Raw genomic sequence first — 24,239 nt, 5'->3', positions numbered from 1 at the left:
GAGGCAGATGGCGCGCTCAGGCAGGTGATGGGAGTGGAGATGAATAAAGGGCTATTTACAAAGGTGGGGGCTGGCGCAGGAAAAGCAGGAGGGACCCTGGAGGATACCAGGGAGCCACTACCTGGAAGGATTGAAAGCTGGGGGGAGGGAGTCCCTCTCTCTCCTCCATCTCCCCGGTCCCCTGGGAGCCCGGGGGAAGCCAGAGGACAACCTTCAGGTGCAGCCACTGGGCGGCGGGGGGGAGTGGGTCCCAGCCGCGCGGACTGTGCCGACAGAAGGGGCAGCTCTCCACGGCGGAGTCTGTGCTCAGGGCCCAGCCCGCGGCCACCTCATCCCGTGACCGCGCAGACGCCCCGCTCCCTGGTTTTGCGGTCACCCTCCCACTCTCCTTTCCAGAGAGCTGCTGCAGAGCCACTCGGGAATCTCTCCAAACACACCTGGGGAACATGGCGTCTCCCCGCCCCCACACATGAAATCTCGCAGGCCCTCTCCACCTCCCGGGTCAAGCTGACACTCCCGGCAGGACTCCCTGGCCCGCCATCAACAGTCCCCATGGCCGGGGGCACCTCTCCAGCCTCACGCCCGCGACCCAAGTTTGCATCCAGCACTCACGGGGCACTGAGCCCGGGGCAGCGCCAGGTGGGAGACACTGCCCGCACGTGTGGGTGACTGCCCGCACGCACCCGGGCTCCTCCTCTGGCGGCTTCTCCCAACCATGGCCCCCGTGGCTGCGGGGCACTCGCTCCTCTCACCCTCTCGGGGCATCGTGTGTTTCTCACCTGGACACCGGTGTTCCGACCTGTCTATCGCCCCCTCCAGCTGGTGAGCAGCCCGAGAGCAGGGGTGGTTGTCTGCCCACTTTATTCCTCTCCCCTCAGTGTCCAGCTCCGACTCTCACGTCCGAGGCCCAGGGTCAGTCCTGGAGCCGTCGCTGCCCGGCTGTGTGCACTCGGCAGGCCCCTTCATGCCATGCGCCTTGGCTGGACAATGGATGCCAGCATGCGCCTCCGCTTCCGGCTACTGTGAGGGGTAAGGGTTTGCATCTGCCAAGCCCTTAGCAGCACTCGATGAATGTCAGCCGTGGACGCTGTTGGCTCCGGGATGTGCACGTACCCTATCAAGCCACCGAGGGCCCTGTTTCAAAGAGGCTCGTGTGTGACTATCTCCAAGACCCCCCCCCCCATTTCCCCGGAGACACGGGAAAGGGTTTGGGGTCCAACACGAACGCTCTGGAGGATGCAAATCCAGGAGAAGGTTTCTGAGCAAAGAGAAGAAACAAGTGGCTCGAGAAGAGGCTCGGCCAGGAAGTGGGTGGCAGCCGTGGCCAGGGGTGGTCCTGGCAGGGGGACCCACAGGGATGGTTTGACCAGGGATGAGCGAGGACGCCCGCCAGCTGTACCTCGCTGCCCGTGGCCCGTTTACCTGTGACTCGGGGAAGGAGTGGCACAGCCCGGGACTGTTTTTTTAAATCCTCACCTGAGGATATTTTCCCAATGATTTTTAGAGAGAGTGGAAGGGAGGGGGGGAGACACAAAGAGAGAAACTTCCATGTAAGAGAGACACATCAATTGGATGCCTCCCGCACTGCCCTGACCCGGGCTGGGGATCAAGCCTGCAACCAAGGTACGTGCCCTCGACTAGAATGGAAGTCAGGACCCTTCAGTCCTTGGGCCAACGCTCTAGCCACTGAGCAAAACCGGCCAGGGCCAGCCTGGAATTCTTGATTGTATTGAGTCCGTAGGTAACCATGTGGCCCTCCCACCAGCTCATCATCTGTCTGGTTCACAGTCTGGCCCAGAGGCAGGAGGGACGATGACGGGTGGCGCGAGAGCAGGGACTGCCTCTGTTCCCTGCCTCTCAGACCTGGCATCATCCTGAAGGAGAGCGGACAGAATGACCTGCGTCCCTCCCGCCGGAGAGCGTGTGGAATTGGTCATGTCAGCTGTGAGCATGGCGCCGACAGTGCCCCCGGGACCCGGAGGCGTGCGGCTTGGTCCCGGAGTCTCCCTGACAGCGGGAAGAATCGGGGGCCTGGGGGGCAGACTCAATAGGCCCATTCACCCACTGTGATTTCGGTGACAGGCCCGGCTTGCTCTCCTCTAAACCGACTCCCCAATCAGGCATCGCACACTGAAGTCACCGACCCCATGGCCTACGGCAGCTGCCCGCCCGCCCCGCCACCCAGGACGGCGCCTTCGTCTCTTTGCTGGCGTTTTGCACAGAAAGTCTTCTTTGATGCTGATTTCAAATAATATTAATTTGGTGCTTCTCATTCAATTAGCCTCTGAATGCAAAACCTCGCCTGTCAGCCCACAGAAAAGTCAGACACACAACCTGAAACACAGCTCGCTCTTGACTCCACAGTGCGCGCCTATAGGCACCTATAGACACCGGGCTGTCGGCTTGTCATCTGTGTAGAGCTTTCTTAGTATATAACAATTTCATTTGTATATAACAATTATGTCATTAATTTTTTCCTGCTGATGATGAGAAGAGACAATTCCAGTAAAATAGACAGCGAAGACAAAGATATAAAACACTTCCAGGCCTATCCATAGAGCATAAAAATGATGTCTGGGAAACGCTCAATGCTTTCAATCAACAAACATGTGGAGAAGTCATCCCTAGAAGAATGGGCCCTTGGGCCCCTCCAGCCTGGCTCAGTGGTTGAGCGTCGACCTATGAACCAGGAGGTCAGGGTTGGCTTCCCGGTCGGGGCACAGGCCTGGGTTGTGGACTTGATCCCCGGTGAGGGGCGTGCAGGAGGCAGCCGGTCCATGATTCTCTCTCATCAGGGTGGAAAGGATGCACGGTGTCTTTGTCCCGTGAGTGGAAAAGACAGCGGGAGTGGCAGTGAGACCATCCTACTGGCAAAGGGGACATGGACACGCTGCTCAGATAAGAGAGAGAACCGGGGAGTAGAAAGGAGGCCGTCCCTGCTGTGAGAGGGACCCTCTGGCCCGCAGACTGTTTCACCGGAACCACGGTAAGGACACTGGTGATTTGTTTGCAGATGTTTACAGTGAAATTCTCTATAACACGCAGTAACTCTCACAAGAATCCTTCCGTCTCCTTCCTAAGATCAATGCTAAGGACCCACCCCTTTCCAGACACTGATGGTACTCAATGAGCTAGTGGGCCCCTGAGTATCAGATTCCAGGCCCTGCTGCCCAGGGTGGACACAGCCCTTTTCCAAATGCTGCTGTACTGAAGGCTCAGTTTTTCTTAGCATTTCTTACCATATAGAAACCCAAGCCGTTAAGAGTTTCTAGACTGGCCATTGCTAGCTTCCCGCATTATCTTCTTCTTATTTATTATTGATTTTTAGAGAAGGGAAGGGAGGGAGAGAGAGACAGAAAAACGTGAGAGAAAAACATTGGCTGGCTGCTGCCTCCTAGAAACCCCTACTGGGGATTGAGCCTGGCCTGTGCTCTGACTGGGAACCAAGCTGGCAGCCTTTAGGTGCATGGGACCAAGCCCAGCCAGCTGAGTCACACCAGCCATGGAGCCACACTGTCTTTATTATAATACTAGAGGCCTGATGCACGAAACTCGTGCAAGGGGCTTGGCCCTCGCAGCCCCAGCTTCATCTGGAAGGACGTCCGGGAGGTTGTTCGGCTGTCTGGTCTAATTAGCATATTATGCTTTTATTATTATAGATGTTCCAAATCAAATCAACTTAATTTAAAATCTCCTTAGTAGTAAGAACATATAAAGGGTTAACAATAGACTCACATGTATTAAATACAAATGACGCAGAGGATGAGTCTGCTTTAGAAGTTTGAGGACATGTGATGACCATGCTTAGAGTAGTGCATCACACACAATTATTAAACTTTGGGGGTGCGTTCATGAATTTGAGATTCCCAGGCAATAAATATGTGCACATTTGACATCCGTAATTAATTTTTTATTAAGTATAGATTAAAGTCAGCAGGATAATTGGATGTTACCACAATATTTCAACTCAAGGAAACAAATGCAAAATATCTGGGGTCCTCCTTACAATAATGTCAGACAACAGAACATTAAGCTGATTTCTTTAATAAATGGATGATTTCCCTGCTTGGAACCTCTCGTTAGAACACATTGGGGAAATCAAGCTATTGCATTGTAGCACGAGAATCCTATAAAAGCAACAATTATCAAAGTAGATGGTAAAGTTATTGTGTTGTCTGATTAATTAAATATTAGCAAGGACTAGTCTATGGTTAACCCTCTAAAGATATCAAAAAGGAAGGGGAAAACCAGGCATTTGGAGTCTCCTCAAATACAACGTTTTGAGAAGCTAATCTCCGGTAAAGGTGCAGTTCTCTGACTCCTGAGGAAAATGGAGAAGAGACACCCAAGGGTGTCTCTTTAGAAACAAATGTCTATGACTAGTCAGGTTTCACACATGGCTGTGCTCCCACTTTACAGATAAACGTCAGTAAAATATATTTGACTTTTTACAAAACAGACATCGCCCAGGTATGTTAGCTATGGGTGTTGCACACAAAAATATTCACTGCACTCTTGTGTATAGTTTTCATCATCTTTTCAAAATTAAAACAAAAGCTTTCATTGAGGCGAGTGATTATTGAGTGTAAGCTGGTAAGGGAGGGCTATAGAGTCAGGAGTGGGCTACGAGATGGAGAGAAGACAGGGGAATGAAGGGGAACTGGGCCCAGTGGTGGGGACGGAGAAGGTGTGGGCTCCGCTAACAGGACATCAGCTCCCAGAGGCAGCACAGTTCTCTGGGAAACCTAGTCAGACATGATGGCCAAGTAGCCAGAGGGTAAAATGCGAAGACAAGGTAACAAGACCATCACCGTTGACGTTAAAGTTGCCTAAGATGATGGCAGATAGGAATGGAAAGTTGGATATACGCTCAGGAGCTCATGAAGGCTTGTGGGGAGGTCTCCCCCCGCCCCCAAGGCTAGGGCCCTGGGAAGAGCAGGGGATGGGAGCAAGGGCCAGGGGGCTGCAGGACAGGGAGAGCATGGCTGCACTTCATGGACCGCGGCTCCGTGATGAGGCATGGTGGACGGAACATGGACAGGGGCCCCAGGAGCCACTGGACGCACCCACTGACCTCGGGACAGAGGTTCGGATGTGCGTGGGGCGGGTGGAGCGCCAGCAGGAGAATGGGGGAAAGTGGCCTCTTTGGAGAGAGTCTTGAAGATGCCACCCTCAGAGACACTTTCCGGAAGGCCAAGAGGGAGATGCAGGAGCCCAGGAACACACTGGGGTGGTCGGGAGGTGTCCAGAGGTTTCAGGGGGAGAGCAAACAGAAGGCAGGTGCTCTCAACAATGAGAGCACATCACTGACCGGCTGCCTCCTGCCCGCCCCACACGGCATCGAGCCCGTAGCCCGGGCATGTGGCCTCACCGGGAATCGAAACCCGGACCCTTCAGTCCACAGGCCGGCGCTCTATCCATTGAGCCACACCGGCTAGGGCCCTGGTGACAACTTATTAGAGGGAATTAACCTCCAGCAACAACGGAGGGCTCTGCGTAACGGAGAGGAGCTAACAGCAGGTGTCACTGTGTCGGCCACTGGTACTATTCTGAGTTTTTCTTGTATGTATGGTTTTCCTGTGAATTCCCACGGCCTGAGAGAGTCCGGACCCGCGGTGATGGAAGGTGTCCTCTCCTCCGCAGCATTTACTACTGGAATCACTTGTGCTGATCCTGCGCTATTTCATCTTTCATCCTCAAACACGTTCTTTGGGGAAAATTCCTATCGACAACCACTGACTCGGGCGCGATGGCGCGTAAGGAAAGGCAGAGCCGAGGACGTGTCCTTTCTCTGTTTTTGACGTTCGTTACCTATTTGTGGGTATATCCACCCAAAAGCTCAGCTTCCTGAATGGGGCATCTTGAGAATTCGACAAAAATGTCCTTGTTAATCCCCCCTCGTCCCCCGATTATTCTCTCAAGGCCGTCACAGACCTGCTCCTCTCTCGGCTCGGCCACGGGACCGACCCTTCGTAGTGCCTGGAGCTGCAGAGCTCATCGCATACCAGCCGCGAGGCCACACTCCCGTGGGCTGTTCTCGGAAAGTGCTGAGAAGGCATCACCCCGGCCCCAATCACCCACAGCCGAGGTAAAGCTCTCACCGCCTTGCCGCGCCCCGTGCAGCGTGACCCGCCGGCTGGGAAAGCGGCCGCGCGGCCTGTCCCCCGGTGACTTTCACAGAACAAGGCAACGCTTTCTCGTCAATGAGGCAGAGAGAAAACAGCCCTCTCCGAAAACGTACCTCTGTCTCAAAAAGATGTTCCCCAGAAACAGACATTAATCTTGCCCCTTTGCCCACTCAGCCAACGGTCAAAGGCCCCCAGAATACAGAAAGTCTCAGTCATTTCCTACGCGGCCCATCAAGCCATTTCATCGCACGGGACTCCGATGGCGCAGGGAATAGCAGACCGAGTGCGTTCGCCTCTGCGATGATCTCATATGTTTTCTGAGGATGAGCTGCCACAGGCTTCTCGTATGTGCGATTCCAAAGGGCCCAGAAAGAGGGCGGAGCATTTAGGGCCAGTTAACAGGGAACGCGCCCTCTGCTGCCCCTCCGCACCCACAGCAACAAATGCTACCTGCTCGGCGGGAGGCGTAGGTTACAAACGTGAGACGCCGTGACTCAAACCACTGTCAGCGGTGGAGCACCCGCAGGGCCGGGTAACACCACCCCCCTCCTTCTCTACAGACCAGACTGTGACCTGCCCAAGCTCATATTGTTGGCGACAAACTGGGAGACTGTACTTCTCCTGGCCCCTGGCTCAGTATTTATTCATGAATTCCCTCAAGTCCACGATTTCCCCCCCATTCCCATCTGCCCCTTCCTCCAACCAAACTGCAGCCTTCCTGTTCAGTCAGTCACTTGACATTATTTTAGAAAGGCCCTTCTTCAGATTCTAAATACACACACACACACACACACACACACACACACGAAAAAATTCAAAAAGTGAATAGTCAACAAATATGCCAGAGGCTGCGGAATAAAACAAACAAGCCGGACGCAGTGGAGGTTGGGGGCCCCTTTGTGACAAGCGAGGAGCGAGCCCAGACCGAAGCCCCACCCACCAGCCAGGAAGTGGCCCTAAAAGCAGGATGAGAACAGCAGCTACTGATCCCCAACAGCCACGAAGGCTCTCAGCAACATGCTCACATCTCTTACACAAATCAACGATTCATCCCACTTGAAAATGAACATGTTGTTCAAAGTTCACCAAGTCCTCAAACGTATTCTTTTTGAGTACGTAGGTGTCTTTGAGTTTGTTCTTGGGAACAGCAGCAAAGAAGGTTTCTCTGCAAGAGGTGCATGTGGTTATGAATAAACTGCCTTATTAATGGGGATTGAAAAGGTGACTTATTTTGCTAACAGGTACTGGGTAAATAGGGTATTAAGAGTTGTAAAGCAATGAGAAAATTTTACAGGGGTGCAAATGACATCGACATATTGCTCAGCAAGAATTTTAAGAGCTGAAGCAGTAAAATTTTTAGAAGTAAACATTAGATATAAATTTGGAAATTATGTAGGTTGATGCTGGCTCACAAGACAATAATTTTGGTAAAATTAATACAAATGATCCTGTAGCCTTCATAACTGTAAAGAGAAATGTTAAATGTTTAGCTCAAATTATGAACTGCTATAACATAATAAACATCTTGGTGAATCTGAGTTAATAAGGAAAATACAATTGTACTATGTATATGATTGGGAAAATCTGTATGCTTTATAAGGTTTCTTTCACATGATTTGATTTTATATTATACCTAAAAATGTGTATGCTTCTTAAATTTTAGTAAAACAACAATATATTGGTAGAAATTTTCTTATGTAAGAAGTAAATGTAGCATCTATTTGTCTGCCTTAATCCTAAATATAAAGCAATATCTATTGTCGTGGTCTGTGATTTATTTTTTCCTTTTTCTTAATATATGTGTTTTTTTTATTGATTTCAGAGAGGAAGAAAGAGGGAGAGAGAGAAAGAAACATCAATGATGAGAGAATCATGGACCGGCTGCCTCCTGCACGCCCCACACTGGGGACCGAGCCTGCACCCTGGGCCTGTGCCCTGACCGGGAATGGAATTCTGACCTCCTGTCATAGGTCGAGGCTCAACCACTGAGCCACCTGGCCGGGCTCTTTTTCCTTTTTCTTCCGGTTGCTTTGCGTGTCTGGGCGGCCGCCGGGCACTCCGTGGAGGGCCTCGCTTGGGGGTGGGAGGTCTGCAATAACCGCCAGCGTCTGTGTCGGCAGGAAGGCTGAGTAACTGTGGACAACCGGGCTGCCCGTCTGCACAACACCGGGACCCATGTCCCTGCCCTCCACACGTCTGGTAGCAAACAGGCAGCCTGGGCCGCGTGAGGCTGGAGGGCTGACGATGCGACTCCTCTCTGGCATCCGAGGGTACGGTCCAGTTGGGGCCGTGGGACGCTACCAGGGGGCGGCTGTTCTCTCCTCTCCCCGATTTCCTCGAAGGGACGGTGGGGAGCAAACCTCGGTGCGATCGGAGCTCACAGAGGCGGAGGAGTCCGCAGCTCGAGCTGTGAGCAGATCAGCCGGGGAGAGTCCGGGGGTGGCCCATCTGCTCCGTGGAGTCAGCCCTCGCCGACTCTGGACGGACCCGGCCTCTGTCTCTGAGACTCAGCCGACACGGCCAAGGGAACACGGGTTCTTCAATCAGAATAACAGTGTGAACACGGGATTCCGATAGCTGCCTTAGAGAGACCTTCTGTGGCAGCGGTCGCCAGCCTGGCGGACCTCACTGACCACCAGGGGTCTGCGGACCACCGACGGGCGACCGCTGCTCCAACGGTTTCCTATGGCACGTGTCCTTATGTCCACGAAGCGCTGATTTTCACAGCATATTGAAAACCTTAACAGATGTCCACGCCCATGACATGTAACATGATGCCACGATGTCTATGAAGGAGGAGTGGTAGGAGCGGCGGGCCCGGGCGTGGCCCTCTGAACACCACCAGACCACGGTCTGCAGGGAGCACAGACCTCTGTGCAGGCGACCCCAGGCCGGAGGGAAATAGGCCTCGACGGAGAAGTCCTCCCCGGACGTCCGGTTCCTCTCACCAAGATTCTCCTTTACACCTACACTCCGTTCTGTGTCTGTACACACGGCCTAGCGTGTGTGACTCAAAACCACGGAGAACGTAGGAAAAGTGAAGCTGATGGCGTTAGAGAGGAACAAAGAAAGAGAAATAATACATAGCGGAACAGGCTTAGGAGATTTTGCCAGGTTCTTGGGAGAGAACTGATAAAACAGGGCCTCAGAAATGACCCCTAGCCCAGCCAGCCAGGCTCAGTGGCTGAGGGTCAACCTATGAACCAGGAGGTCAGGGTTTGATTCCCGGTCAAGGGCACAGGCCCGGGTTGCGGGCTCGACCTCCAGTGGGGGGCGTGCTGGAGGCAGCCGATCCACGATTCTCTCTCATCATGGATGTTTCTAGCTCTCTCTCCTTCTCCTTTCCTCTCTGAAATCAATAATAAGATATTAAAAAAATAAACATATAATCTGCAGTTTATCTGACTGGTGCTGGTCGTTCGGGTGGGAATGGTAATCTCTCTGGCTTTCTCCGCCCGATTCAGAACCCGGAGTTTAAGGTCACACTCTAACCACACGGCGTCTATCCTGGCGTGAGTTCGCATCAGGGAGGTCTTGAAAGGGGTTAAGCAGAGATGAGGCAAAACTCTGAGTCATAGCACATGACACAAAACCCCAGAGTTGAAAGCAGGTATGCGAGTGTATGCAAATTATCGAGGGGTAATGACAGTCTGGGTAACGACAACTATTACTGCTATGTAGTGTGACATGTCCTTATTGGGTTGGTTTCTACACTGTTTGCAATAATCCATTAAAAAACGCATTGGACACATAGGGTATTTTTGAGTTTGTAAATATTCATTTCCCACCCCCGACCGTATAACCCTAGAGCCATAACTAAATTTACCGTTTAAGCTAACTCAAGCACAAAACGGTTCCTGATCATCTCTAATCCTGGAGGTTTTAAAGGATACTTGATAAAAAAAAAAAAAAATTAAAATGCAAAAAACAGCACAAAGGTAATTACATTATTTATCACGGAAAGACCAGTCAACCTGGTCACTTTCCTAACTCCGGCCTGAATGAAATATTACACAGGTTTTTCTTTGGGGTGATCGAGTATATAGACCAGAAGCCCCCCAAAGAAGCTGTATTCCTAAAGTTAACTCAGTCCTTATTAACGCTCTAGGCATCTTACCAACCGGAAAGGTGAAACATTCACCTGAAAAATGATTGCAGTGCTAAGTTCTTTCTTTGCTTCATGTGCACAATGGATAATTAATTCAAGAGAAAAACATCTCAGAGGGTGAAGGAAAAAGTAGCCAACAGTGACGTTCGAGGGAGCTAGGCGCATGCTATTGAGGCCAACCCAGGGAAGCACCGCCCTTCCTGCCCTAGTTCCAGCCGCGTCCCGATGAGCTGGATGGAGCTCATTTTCCAGTCAGTGAGTTATCTGGGTCTCGGGCTCTTCTCTCCCCTCTGGCTGACTACCTCTCGCTGCTCTGCTCAGCAGCACTCCCACCAGAAGGGCGAGGACATCAGGCGAAAGGAAAAAGGGAGCCACCGACGGGCATTTCTAAGTACTCTGAAAGTTGAATTAATTTTTTTCTTTTCCTTTTTAAAAATATATTTTTTTACTGATTTCAGAGAGAGGAAAGGAAGGGGGAGGGAGAAATAGAAACATCAGTGATGGGAGAGCATCACTGCCTCCTGCACACCCCCTACTGGGGATCGCGCCTGAAACCTAGACATGTGCCCTGACTGGGAATCAAACCTGGGACCCGCCCGTCCACAGGCCGATGCTCTATCCATTGAGCCAAACCGGCCAGGGCTATTTGTGATGTTTTAAGAAAGTTTGTTTGCCTAGTGATTCAGTTCATCACCCGTGCCTGAGACCAATCTCTCAGATGGTTTATAGGTAATGAGGTCATATTTGTGGGTCACAAATACAGCCTTAAATGCTGCTTAAACTGAATCAATTACACAACCATAAATGGTGCTTGAGAAAGGAAAGTGGTTATTACAGTACACAAACACAAACCTTTAAAACAGTACTATTAAGTATTTATTAAAAAAAAAACCCCAACAATCTTAAAGAACAAAGAGAATGATTTCAAGTAAATGTCTTAGAAGACCTAAGGGGAAAATGTGAAATGAGTTTCTTGTGAAAAATAAATCCCAGGCACAGCGCCTGCACGGCACAATGTGAAAGAATAAAACGCCGACTGGCTGAAAACAGAAGCAGGGGTGGGGTGGGGGGTGGGGAAGGTGGTTGTTATCAATAAGCCAACCCCCCCCCCCAACCCCAACCCCAACAAAAAGTAAAACAGTATAGGTAGTTTGGAAAAAAGTTAATACAATACATGCAATTGTAGGATATTATGTTAAATAACCATCTTTATATGACCTTCTACTTTTGAGCCTCATAAAATAGTGGTGCTTACTTCTAAGATTGTTTTCAAATGACCAAGTTAAAGGGGCCTTTCAGGATGAAAAGGATTCATCTGAGGACGGAAGGGGGCAGAGGGGGAGTAGGAGGCTGTACCCCAGCCTCTCTCTCTCCTGGTTCCCCTCATCCTTTCAGGCGAGAATGCACCTGAGTTGGGTTCTCCACCAACAGATCCTCACGGGAGGGACATGTCACCAGACTGAGAGAAAAGGAGCCACTGAGCGAGCCCCTTTCCACGCCTGAGTGTGAACTTTGTTTTCACTGGTGACAGGGTCAGGCCATGGAGCAAACATACGATCCACAAGCAGCTCCCGTTGCCGCGCTCCTGAGCCAGTTTATAAAAAAAGGAGGCGAGATGCTATGCGCCCTCGCGGACTCTCCCTCTCAAACCCGGGAGACGAGGCTGGGGCCCCCGAGGCAGCCGGCAAGTCCCAGCGCCAGGGGTTGGGGGAAAGCGTGCGGCAGGCAGTTCATGCCGGGACCGGGGCCTATCGGAAAAGCTCAGGTGGGTCTGCTTCAGGCCTTTCCTTTGCCGAATGACACGGGACGAAGCCTTTTCCTCTCTCAGGAAGCAGCAGCTGACACATCCCCGCATTCCTGTGGTTTCTTAGCACCGCACAAGGTCATGTGTCACCTCCGGTGGCTTTCCGTGGCCCCTCGCCACGTGAGTGAGGTCAGCCCGGCTGATGCGTCTCGTGGCTGAGCATCGACCGATGAACCAGGAGGTCACAACCCGGGCACGTGCCCTGACCTGGAATTGAACCGTGACCTCCTGGCTGAGGCGACGCCCAACCAACTGAGTCACCCCAGCCAGGGCTCTCCTCTGTTTTCTTTAAGAAATGTTATACTTTCAGGTTTTTCATTTCGGTCTGTGACTGTTATTTTGTATTAATTTTTACACACTGGCTAAGATGTGCATCAACATTTAATTCTGGGGCACGTGGACACCCAATTTTACTAGCGTTATTAGTTGAAAAGACCACACCTATTTTGTTCACTGTATTTCCTTTGTCAAAAATGAAATTATTCATGCAACCGACTGCCTTTGCGGTTGTTTTCTGGACTCATTCCGCTTCATCAATCCGGTCTCCTGTCTGTCTTTATGCCGACACCAACCACATCGCTGTGGTTACAAATAAGTCGCAAAATCAGAAACACGGAAGACTTTCTACTCGGTTCCTTTTGAAGTGAGTCCTGTGAGTCCTTTGCATGTTCATACGAACTTCAGAATCGACTTGTTCAACAAATTCTACCCAACAACCGTGCCGATGTTTTGGTTGGGAGGCACATCATCTTCAGATCAGTCCGAGGGACACCTGCCCCCCAACAGCAGAACCCCCATTTCTTTAGTCTCGAATTCCTGTCAGCAGTAGACTGTGGATCCCAGGGCCCCCGTCTTTCAGTTCTTTGTCGGACGGGTCCGTCTGATGCTTTTGCTGCTCTTGGTACCTTGACAGAATACGATGCATTTATTTCCCTTTCCAGCTGTCTACTGGCTGTGTATTAAAAAGCACGAACGGCCTTCCTAAGCTGAGCCTGCGTCTTGCAACCTTGCTCGGCTCATTTATTATTTAAAATGATCCGCCGCAGGCCAAGGCCAGGAGGAGGCGAGCTGGGCACTGGTCTGGCGTGCAGGATGGCGGGAGGACAGGACACGTGAGCCGTGGAGACAGGCAGCGCTCTAATGCCATCTTTTAAAAAGCCAAACTGGAGAGCAACAAGCCATCGGCTGGAGGCCTCTTGTAAAGAAAGTGGTTTTTCCTGGTACAAGCAGGTTTCTACCTAAACCATCTGTGGATGGACACCTCCCGTCTTCCTAGCAGCTGCACAGCTCTTCTTTCTTTCCCGTCCCTGACTGAACAGGGTAGCAACTCGAACCCGGTGGGGAACGGAAGTGGCAAAGCCACCTGTTTCTCTCAGGAGGCAGCCCGCTGGTCGCTGACCCTTCCCTGCGGTGGCGGCTGCGGGCTGATGCTGGTCCTCAGGTTCAGGGGCTGCCTTTGTATTTTCAGCTCTCTGAGATCGCTTCGACATCAGGAAGAGATCTTCGGATTTCTTTCAATGTCCTTCTTTTTGTTTGGTTTATGGAGATGAGGGTATAGTTTATGTTGTTGGTGTTATTAATACGTAGCTTGTAATTTACACAGTTACATTGTATCTATTTTTTATTATCTTCTTATTTTTACGCATCAAAACATGTTTCAGACAAAGGCTTGTAGGCTGCACTGGGAGCCTAGGGCGTCTGGTGAGGACTCTGTTCAGAGGCTACTGGTGGGAACAGCGCCTCCTGGCGTCCTGACGAAGAACGACGTCTCATGCGCAGCGCTGACCTCCCAGTGATGAGCAGAGAGGGGGGGGGGGGGGGGGCGCTGTCCCAGCAGCACATCTACATGCCCGCTGTCCCCCTTCGTTAATTCCTCTAACAAAGCCCACCCCGCTTCCTGTCTGCACCAGCTGAGGCCGGCTGAGCCCCCATCTCGTGCTGAACTCTGGCCTTAGCCCCCACACAGGATGGGGATGTCAGTCTTTGCTCGCTAACTCCGTGCATTCGGACAAAATGCAGCGCGCATTTTATTGTCTTTGGGTGGGGGGAGGGTGACATTTTCTTTCCAAGCCTAAAGTAGATGATTTCTAAGGCTTCTGCAGGGAGAATAAAGGATGCACTTAACGCTGATTCTTGGAAGCCCTAATTATACAGTACGTCTCCTCATAAGCTTTGCCAAATTGCAGCTTGGGAACAAAAAAGAATGCTCTTCGTTAGTAATAAACTGTCACCACAAGGATCACTGTGCCAAGTCGAATTCACAGGGAGAGAAAAGGCAACCTTGAGAGCCGAGCAGCAGGCTGGCCGGGTGCAGGCTGCGGGGCGGCCCTGGCGGCTGGGACGCCGCCCTCCCAGCGCGCTCAGGGTCTCGACGCCTCTCCCACCTTCCAGCTGAGCCCTGGGTCCCGGGCCTCTCTCGCCAGCAGAGGTCCCGGCCCAGGGCGTCAGCAGACCTCCGCGCCCCCAGCACCCTCTTCTTCCAAAAGGTCAGCCTTGCTCAGCCCTGGCCACAGGGGGTGGCTTTCCCCAGTCCCTGTCATTAAAGGTGCTGCACGCGGTGGAGAATGAGGTGGGAAAACCGCAGTGCGAGTGATAATTAAACGTGAAAAAGGAGGGCTCCCGCTCTCGGGCAGCTCCTGGCCTTTGTCATCAGAGTGGTTCGGGGGCGGTGGGGGCCGTCCGCCCTCAGCCCCGGCTGCGTCCAGTGCACACAGGCCACTCGCCCGGGGCCAAATGGGAATGCCATCGTTAAATGTTAAAATGCTGTCTTTTATATGGGGAGCGAGAATGTTACCAATTAGCCCTGAGAACACATCGAGAGAATACGGAGCGCCATGGAAATGGCCAGAGAACTGGAAACGAGAAAAGCACGCGCTGTTTTCTCAGGAGAGAAGGCATCGGGGAGTAGAAAACGGTTTCCAGGGAGATGGGAGGAACATGTGAACGGTCTCTCCTTCCCATGTGACCGTGGAACCACCCGCCAGGGCCGCCTCGTCCTGGCTTCCTCATCTACTTCCTGCCGTTTCACAACAGGGGCCCACTGTCCTGACTTCAGACTCCTGCCCGGGGAGGGGCGCGCAAGACAGGCCCTCGCTCAGGGCGGTTTTCCCGGAGGCACACGGTTCATCTAAACCAGTGATGGTGAACCCTTTGAGCTCGGCGTGTCAGCGTTTTGAAAAACCTTAACTTAACTCTGGTGCCGTGTCACATATAGAAATCTTTTGATTTTTGCAACCATAGTAAAACAAATACTTATATTTTTGATATTTATTTTATATATTTAAATGCCATTTAACACAGAAAAATCAACCAAAAAAATGAGTTCGCGTGTCACCTCTGACATGCGTGTCATAGGTTCGCCATCACTGACCTAAATGCCACCGAAGCAATCCCTGGGAAGTATAGTTCATGTTGTTCTGATGCTGCATTCAAAGTGAGCCTGGACTTCTGAGGGCCTGACGGACTATGGAGAGGACACTGTTATGAGACAGGAGCAGGGATGTGACAAGTAACTTGCCAGTTCAAGTTCTGGCTTCAGCGTCGAACTGCTGTGTAACCTTGGGCGTGTTACCTGACCTCCGTGTGCCTCGGTTTCCTCATCTGTGAAGTGGGGGAAATAGTTGTCCCTGTCTGATAAGGTTCCCAACAGGCTAACTGAGTGTTCAAGTGTATAAGCATTTGGACCTTACCTAGCACAGAGTGAATAGTGTATAAATGTTCAGTTATTATTATTATTATTACTAGTGGCAGGGGCACGGATTCGTGCACATTGAAAGGAAATCTGGTGCAGGTGAACCAGATTCAGGGCCGACAGGGCCCCAGCAGCAAGCTAAACTACCTGCCAGACTGTCTGCCCTCTGGTGGTCATTGTGCGTCATAGCTACCGGTCAGATGGTCGAATGGTTGCTTAGGCTTTTATATGTATAGATTATTATCATTATTATTTTATTGCATGTTTAGTACCTAGCATATAGTACTTAATACTCTGGGCCAGGGGTGGCGAACCTTTTTTCTGCCAAGGGTCACTTGGATATTTATAGCATCATTCTCTGGCCATACAAAATGATCAACTTAGAAATTAGCCTCTTTGTTTAGTCAAACATTTAATAAACTCACCCCAAATGCCTTGGCAAGGTCAGACATTCCCCACCCCTGCTCTAGACCAAGGTTAACAATATACTGAATACTTTTATGGCTGATTGCCTTTTGTCCGTGTCATTCTGAGAAAAGCTTACCCAAAGATGTGTGTCCATTAAAACTCAAATAACTCAACATGGTGGTCATTAGACATGACAGTATAATGAAAAAACACAAGTAATTGCGAGATCAAGCCCAGAAAATGAAAAACTCCAAATAAGCGGGAGCTACAGATTTCAGGGGGGTCTGGGTCCCTGCGCGTCCGAAAGGCCGACTCGAGGGAGATGACTTATGTTCTATGTTATCACATTTTGTTTCAAGGTAAGCGCTTTCTGTAAGGAAATAGGACTGGATGGCTCAGGCAGCAGCGAGACATCCGAAGTCCCTTGTAAGTTTTCCTTCTATCAGTTTTCTGGGGGGAACATCCACAGTTTCATTAGATTTTAAAATATATATCATTAGAATACTTGAAGTATTCTTATTTATCTTCCATGAACTGATGAAAAAAAGTCTTTTCTACAACACACATGCGCGCGCGCACGTGCGCAAACACACACACTCCCCTAAACTTTAATTTACCACCAGCTCATTCAGATGGAAAGGGAAGGAGGGAGGAAGGGAGGGAGGGAGAGGAAGGGAGAGAGAGGAGAGAGGAGAGAGGAGAGAGAGAGAAAGAGAAAGAGAGAGAGATGTATGTGTTCATTTGTGTATGTGGAGGGGGAGAGATGGGAGGAGGGAAAGAGAGAATGAATGAATAACCTTAAGAACAACTCCAACCAGTTACTGAAGAGAAAACACTCTCTACAGGGTAAAACACTACAGGCGACACACAAAAGCCCAGAAAGAATGCGTGCGCCCGATTTTATGGTAATATTTGTGCTCGGGGCTTTAGAAGTAAAAAGATCACTGACTCATTTAGTGTGAAGGGTGTTAAAATTATTTGGCAGATTATTTCCCACTGAAAACACAGGAATAAACGTTACAAGCAGATCCTCGGCTCCTGCCCCGGGTTCGCACTTACAGTGACTGATGGTCTGCGATTCCTGGGGAAGGCCGCCACCGTCACGAACACCAGCCACGGAGAGTGAAAGGCAGCCCGACAGCGCGGTTCGTTCTTGCCGCTCTGCCTCGCTGCTCCCCCCACTCATGCAGACACCTCCCCCTCCGCACGGCCTCATTTATAACCCGGCCCCGCGTGGCACCGGGTTTTATGAGTTCTCGGGCTTCTCTTTCTTTTTTATCTTTCTGTGCATCAGCAAAGCCACTGGCAGATGCTTTAATAAAATATACTATGTGCATTAATATTTATAAGCCTATGAATTGATGTTTAAATAAACATTCACCAACTTAAGGCCAATTCTTTAGTTTTAGACGTTAAATCACACTTACGCGGTCCGGGAAGTCGGCCTTGAGCTCCGTGACACTCTGACACCAGTAGGCGGCCGTCTTCTCGCTGATGAGCTCGATGTTGAGGAAGGAGCTCTGCCCGGGGCCGTAGGAGGGGCCGGAGGTGGTCCCCCGGATGATTCTGGGCGAGACGTTCGTCACGATGTCCTACGGGAAGAGTCATGACACTGAGCCTCCGTCGGACAAAGGAAACCCTAATCTTCATTCTACGCTCATTTCCACGGGACAGTATTCTACCAAGTCCCTGCTCACATTTTTAGAGGATAACTTTAAAATATATTTTATCAACACTTACAAAAAATCTTTACTGTTGAAAGTATTACCTGTGTCCCCTTTCCCCCACTAACATATATTTTAAATAAAAGTGGAGACTTAACTCGTTCCAAATGCAAGAGTAAAATCAGTGATTTGTTAGCTTTATTTAAATGACATCCTGTGATGATAAGATTAGCAGAGTGAGAAGAAATTTAAAAAAAGTAAATTCATTTTTACTGGTGTTGGGCCTACACATGTGAATTTATTTGCAATTGGATAACAAAAACATGACAAGTAACATGTAAGAGGATCATTTCAGCCTATCTAATCCAAGTATTTCCAATGAGATCTTAATTCCAATAGATAAGAGTTAATGCTTATAAAGGGAAAAAATGTTTTCCTAAAAGGTAGTTCTCGGGTACCTGAGCCAACAAGTACATATCGATGGGTACTGCTGGCTCCCCCAGCGTTCACACACACCCTGACATCCGAACGGGGTCACCCAACCCCAGGGCTCCTGCTAGGAACCCCCACTCCAGGAGAACCCACTCTGCCAACACCAAACCTTCCCGAGCTCTATAAACAGTAAACCGCCCAATTAACCTGCTTGTTAAGGCTAATTAACGACCCACCACCGCGTCTATAGCTTAACAAAACAGAATAACATGCGCACATTAGCAAAAACTGAAAGAAAAAGGAAAAAAGAAGAAAACGGTTTCTTCTGCCAACTTCCAATTAAAATTAGTTTTGAGTAAAGGTCATTTAGTGGAGGATTTTTATCAGAATTAGTCATTTAAGTACCCCTCCTCACCATCTTGTCACTTCTAGGGAGATAACATGAACCCCCATTAGTAGATAGCAATTAAGGTCAATTTACATATTTTAATTAAGAACCACCCCATATAAAACAATTAGCGTAATAGGCATCCTAACTGGATTTCATAACATTTGGACGTTTTTCCAACTAGATAGACAGGAAACCTTAATTAGCATTAATTAGTACTGATCTGCATATGTTTGATAAGGCATACCCTTGCCACAAAAGATTATTTATTCCCGAATCTGCCAAATGCTACAGTTGCTGAGGATAAAAGGACTTCTCTTCCCGCTGCATGATAATTCCCGGTAATTTACATGCACTTTTACATTCGAATTAGTATATTATAACATAGCTGGGATAAATGTTACAATCAGCCTCCTTAAATATGTACATTTTTACTTATAGGAACCCTGCCAGTTAATGTTTTACTAATTAAGCCTTTTCACGGCTATTGTCATTGTGGGCAACATCCCCAGCTTCACTTTGATTTGCTATTAGGGAGCCTTGTTACAGGATCTTAATGGAGTCACTCTGGGAAGCTGAAGCCCTGTGGGTCAGGATTTTGTCGCTGCACATGCTTAATTCCACGCTCTGCGTCCCTGTACCCCTGCGCCCCTGCACCCGAGTTTGCACCCCCGCGCCCCTGCACCCTAGTTCTGCGCCCCTGCACCCGAGTTTGCACTCCCGTGCCCCTGCACCTGAGTTCTGCGCTCCTGCACTTCTGTGCCCCTGCGCCTTTGCACCCCTGATTGCTGCACCCCTGCACCCGGGCTCCCCTGCACCCCGCTGCATGGAGGCTGTGCAGCCCCCCAGACAGGACCTCTCATGCTGTGCAGCTGTGGTCCTAGGACACCTGTCCACGGTGGTGAGCTTGACCGCACTCCCCCTGGAGTTTCTAGGACCTTCCTGCTGGCTGGCCTTGAAGGCTGGGTCACTCTGATCTCTAGGATCCCAACAGAAAGTCTCCGTTCAGATACAAACCAACTTCTAGTCTTCCCTAGCGCAGGTGGGTGGGAATCCCTGGCCGGGTCCCTGGCCCCCTAGGGGGCTTCTTGGATGCCCGCCTCTCAGGCTCATAACTAACTACAGCGGCCTCTGTGTCTGTGCCCTGGGCCGAGCGCACATCTGCGGTGTGTGTGTAAGAAAAATTTAACGTCATAAAATAGAAAAGACTCAGGATGCAAGAGTGGCACCCAGGCTAAGGATGGTCCCCGCATTCTGAGCCGTGCGCTACCTTGCAGTCACCCCATAACATCAAGGCCACCTTAGCCGGAAGGGTCAATAAGCCAGCACTTGCCCTGGAGGGCAGTCAAGCAAATGCTTCTTTTTAAAAATGCTCTCTCCTCCCCCGCTACCCCCACCGTGACACCTTAAAACGGCACGACGGCCCTGATCGGTTTGGCTCGGTGGATAGAGCGTCGGCCTGCGGACTGAAGGGTCCCAGGTTCGATTCCGGTCAAGGGCATGTACCTGGGTTGCGGGCACATCCCCAGTAGGGGGTGTGCAGAAGGCAGCTGATCGATGTTTCTCTCTTATTGATGTTTCTAACTCTCTCTCTTCCTCTCCCTTCCTCTCTGTAAAAAATCAATAAAGTGTATTTTAAAAACAAAACCACCACCAAAAAAAAAAACAAAAAAAAACAAAACGGCACGACCACCACGAGAGCGTCCTCCTCTGTGTGTGTGAGTGAAGTTCACGGCCAGTGCTGGGCTTGCTTCACTTTCCTGGAATCGGGGCTGACTGTAAATACACCAGCATGTCCCGCACCAGGACGGAGCGGGGACAGGAAGCCCCAGGCAGAGGGCCCTCTGCTCCTCTCTGCAGCTTTCTGAGAGTGTTTCCCGACAGGTCAGTTTCTTGTTCTTTATCTCAAGCAAAATAAAAACAAACAAAAAAATATGTGTGCATACACACCGAGTGGCCAGATTCTTAGGACCACCCCATCAGTACTTCGTTGGGCCACCTTTTGCCTTCAATACTGCGGTGATTCTTCTTGGCATTGACTCCACGAGATGCTGAAAGGTGATGTGAGGAATCTGACACCGTGCCTGAATAGCACTGTCCAGTTCTGTGAGATTGGATGGTTGTGGAACCAGCTGCCTGGTGGCTCTTTTAACTTCGTCCCACAAATGCTCAATTGGATGGAGATCTGGTGATGGTGGGGGCCACTAAGCAAGGTAAAGTCTCCCTCATGTTCTTGAAACCACTCCTGCACAATACGAGCACCTTGGCATGGTGCATTGTCTGGCTGGAAGAAGCCATCTCCAACTGGGATACGCCATCACCATGATAGGATGAACTTGATCAGCAACTATACTTAGGTATGTTGTGCTATTCAGACGTTGTTCCACATGAACTTAAGGGCCCAAATCATGCCAGGAAAACATGCCCCAAACCATAACACTGCCCCCACCAGCTTGAAGGGTGGTACTCATGCATGTGGGGTGCATGCTTTCATGCTTTTTCCTCCAAATTCTCACTCTGCCATCTGCATGATGCAACTGGAAATGTGATTCATGGGACCACATGACTTTTTTCCAATGCTCAACTGTCCAATCCTTGTGTTCCTGTGCGAATTGGAGACGTTTTCTTGGGAACTGCAGACAGCAAAGGTGTTCAAACAGGCCTTCGGTTGTTTTGCTGGTACTTGCTCCATGGCTCTGAGCGCCAACAATCATCCCACATTCAAAGGCTGTTAAAAATTGCGTTGTTTACCCATATCTTCAGAAAAAAATCACTTCTACTGTCGTGGTAAACAACCTGCTTCCCTATTTATAATGGTCTGGCCCTCTAGAAACTTCAGTGAGAAATTATAGCTAATTTGCCTACAAATGTCAGGTGGTCATAATAATCTGGCCACTCAGTGTATATGTTCATTAGGAACCCAGCGCGCGAAGTCGCGCAGTGCTGCCCACCCACCTGCGGCCCTGCCGTGACACCCGGACCTGTCCACACAGAGCTCCAACGCGCCTGGCCCAGCCCCCAAACCCTCTGGCCTTCTCTGGCCGCTTCAAGCCCCGCCCTCAGTCCCTCCAGTCACCTCGGGCTGGTCCTGCCTTCTCCAGGTGTCTCCCCTATTCCGCCCCATCTCTGGAGCAACGCCCCAGCTAATATGCTAGTGGTCTGGTCGTTACCCATTATGGCGTCCCGACCATTAGCATATTAGCTCTTTATTAGTGTGTGTATATGTGTGTGTAAGTGTGTGTATATGTGTGTGCATGTGTGTGTATTAGTGTGTGTTGTGTATATATATCTTTTCCTCTCCCTCTTCTGTCCTCTCTCTGAAATTAATAAAAATGTATTAAAAAAAACCAAGAACAGTCCAAATTACAGATGCCTACTGTGTAGAACCTATCAACTACCCATCATGGCAATTTTAAAATACGGCCTATTCCAAATTGAACCAAAGTGTCAAGATTCATGCTCACCCAGCCATAAACCAGGCACAGAAAGTTTATTCTCAGTGTACTTTCCCAATGCAGTTATGTTTGCTACAGCGTTGCTGAAAACCTTCCCCACTGGCTGGAGGCTTCTTGGAATTTTTAAATTAAGTGCAAGATGAATGAAGACTTGGATTCGACCAATTATCCCTGGTTATTTGATTAGAGTTTAGAGTTAGAGCTTCAATAATTGGGCAATAATTTACTAACGCTTTTGACCTGGGAATACCAGAATTCGGGTTTAATCCTATAAGATAATAATTTGCTTTAATATTTAGTAGCTCAGTCATATTAGCATTGCTTCAGGGAGTTAATGTAACAAATAAACACATTCCAGAGCCGTTAGAACAGATAAGAGCTCATTCTCTATAGCGGAGAAGATGAATTACCTAGTTCTAACCCCGATGCAGGAACCATATTCAGATTTTTGAAAATGGATGGCTATAGGTAAGAAAGCAGAGGCGCTATGCTGCTCCGTGTGACATTGTCACGAATTATAAAATGGAGTGCGGGTGACCTCTGACCTTGAAGTGACGACGGCGATATTTCAGCATTAGCAAAGGGCTCTGAATGGTAAACAGACTGATTATATTTGTTTAAGTTCATTTACTTGACCTCTCTTAGCCTAAAAAGACTACAGTTGTTTCCATGGTTACCAATGGATTGAGACAGTCACCACGGTCTCGCTACACAGAAAAGGGACACTTCGCGGCGATGACTGGCTAAGAGACTAGGGAAAGAAATGGGGTCCAAAAGAGTTGGATGAAAATAAAAAATAAAATGTACCGAGGGAACCACAGCTACTCTATCAGAGCAGATGCATTTTAGAGAGAGATGTTATTGAATGAAAAGAGCAAAGTGGGAAAAAATACATGGGATATGATACCTAAAGCCAGCAAAGCACTACAATATATTGTGCAGTGAAACATACTTTTGGGGCAAAGCATAAGCAAGAGAATAATTAAAAATAACGCAGGAGCGTGCCTGCTGGAAGAGGGAGGTCTGGGAGAGAAGGCGGGGGAGGGTGGGTCCCTGTGAGTGACAGACAATCTTAAAGACGGGTTACCCCTGAAAGGCAGAAACCCCGCGGGAGTGAGGGATCTGCACGGAGATGTGGGCAGCACCGTGAGGGCTATAAGCTACCGAGAACGTGCAACGGGCACACCTGCAACCCCGCAGCTTATATCTCCGGGATGTTGGTTTCTTTTACAACATCCAAGATTCTCCTGTGAACTGGTTGGTCTTGACAAACAAATCTTTTAAGGACTTGGTTTTCTGAGCTAGAGTGTCAGGAATGAAACGGACTGCAGAATAAACTGTTGGCGGGAAGACACCACTCTCTACAGAGGTGGGACTTAACTCTACATCCTTCCCTAAAACAGGAGACTCGCGCGGCCAATGAAGGGAACAGCAGACGCCCCGTTCAGTGGCATGCTCCCCTGACTACCAGCCCGCGTACTGCTACCCTGGGAACAGCGAGAAGTAAAATAAACCTTCACCGTGGCCCAGTTTCCGGTAACTCCACTGTTAAGATCGCTAACATTTTATTTTCTCAGGAACGAAGGATATTAATATTTGATTACTCTCAAAAATAAACTTGATAATGGTCAGAATCATCTCCCGTTGGCTGTTTTGGAGGGTAAAATGGAGAGGATGACAAGGTCTTCTTCATACATCAAGTTTTCCCTCCTGGTGTCTTAAAGAAAGACAGGGCTGGCGGGTGGCCTATGAACTAGGAGGTCACGGTTCGATTCCTGGTCAGGGCACATGCCCAGGGTTGTGGTCTCGATCCCCAGTAGGGGGCGTGTGGGAGGAAGCTGGTGTATGATTCTCTCTCACCATTGGTGTTTCTAGCTCTCCTTTTCCCTTCCTCTCTAAAATCAATTTAAAGACAGCACCCAAAAACCTGAATGAGTGACCAAATCTATCCATCTGTCCTCAGGAACTTTCAACCTACCTATCCACGAGGAAAACAGTAAAATAGACGGGTCCTCCCACTCTGTCTCCTGCTGCTCCCACTAAACCAGGCCTTTGAGACACTAACGTGACCTGTCCACTGGTGCCCACCCCCCAGTCAACACTGGAGACGGGGCCAGAATCCAGGGGTGGTCATGTGATCTGGAGAATAGTAATACTAGCA

General features: G+C 49.8%; 1 protein-coding gene across 1 annotated transcript in view; it reads right to left on the bottom strand.

Annotated features, from left to right (window-relative positions):
• Window positions 1–24,239, bottom strand: part of DPYD (dihydropyrimidine dehydrogenase) — a 347,122-nt gene that overhangs the window by 94,308 nt on the left and 228,575 nt on the right. The window contains exon 14 of the mRNA XM_059675719.1: window positions 17,567–17,731. Within this exon, the coding sequence (XP_059531702.1) occupies window positions 17,567–17,731 (165 nt within the window). The remainder of the gene's footprint in view (window positions 1–17,566; window positions 17,732–24,239) is intronic.

This window comes from Myotis daubentonii, chromosome 18 (assembly GCF_963259705.1).
Source record: "Myotis daubentonii chromosome 18, mMyoDau2.1, whole genome shotgun sequence".
In the NCBI taxonomy this organism is placed as follows: domain Eukaryota; kingdom Metazoa; phylum Chordata; class Mammalia; order Chiroptera; family Vespertilionidae; genus Myotis; species Myotis daubentonii.
The sequence above is the reverse complement of the archived record's forward strand: the minus strand, read 5'-3'. Positions and strand labels throughout refer to the sequence as shown.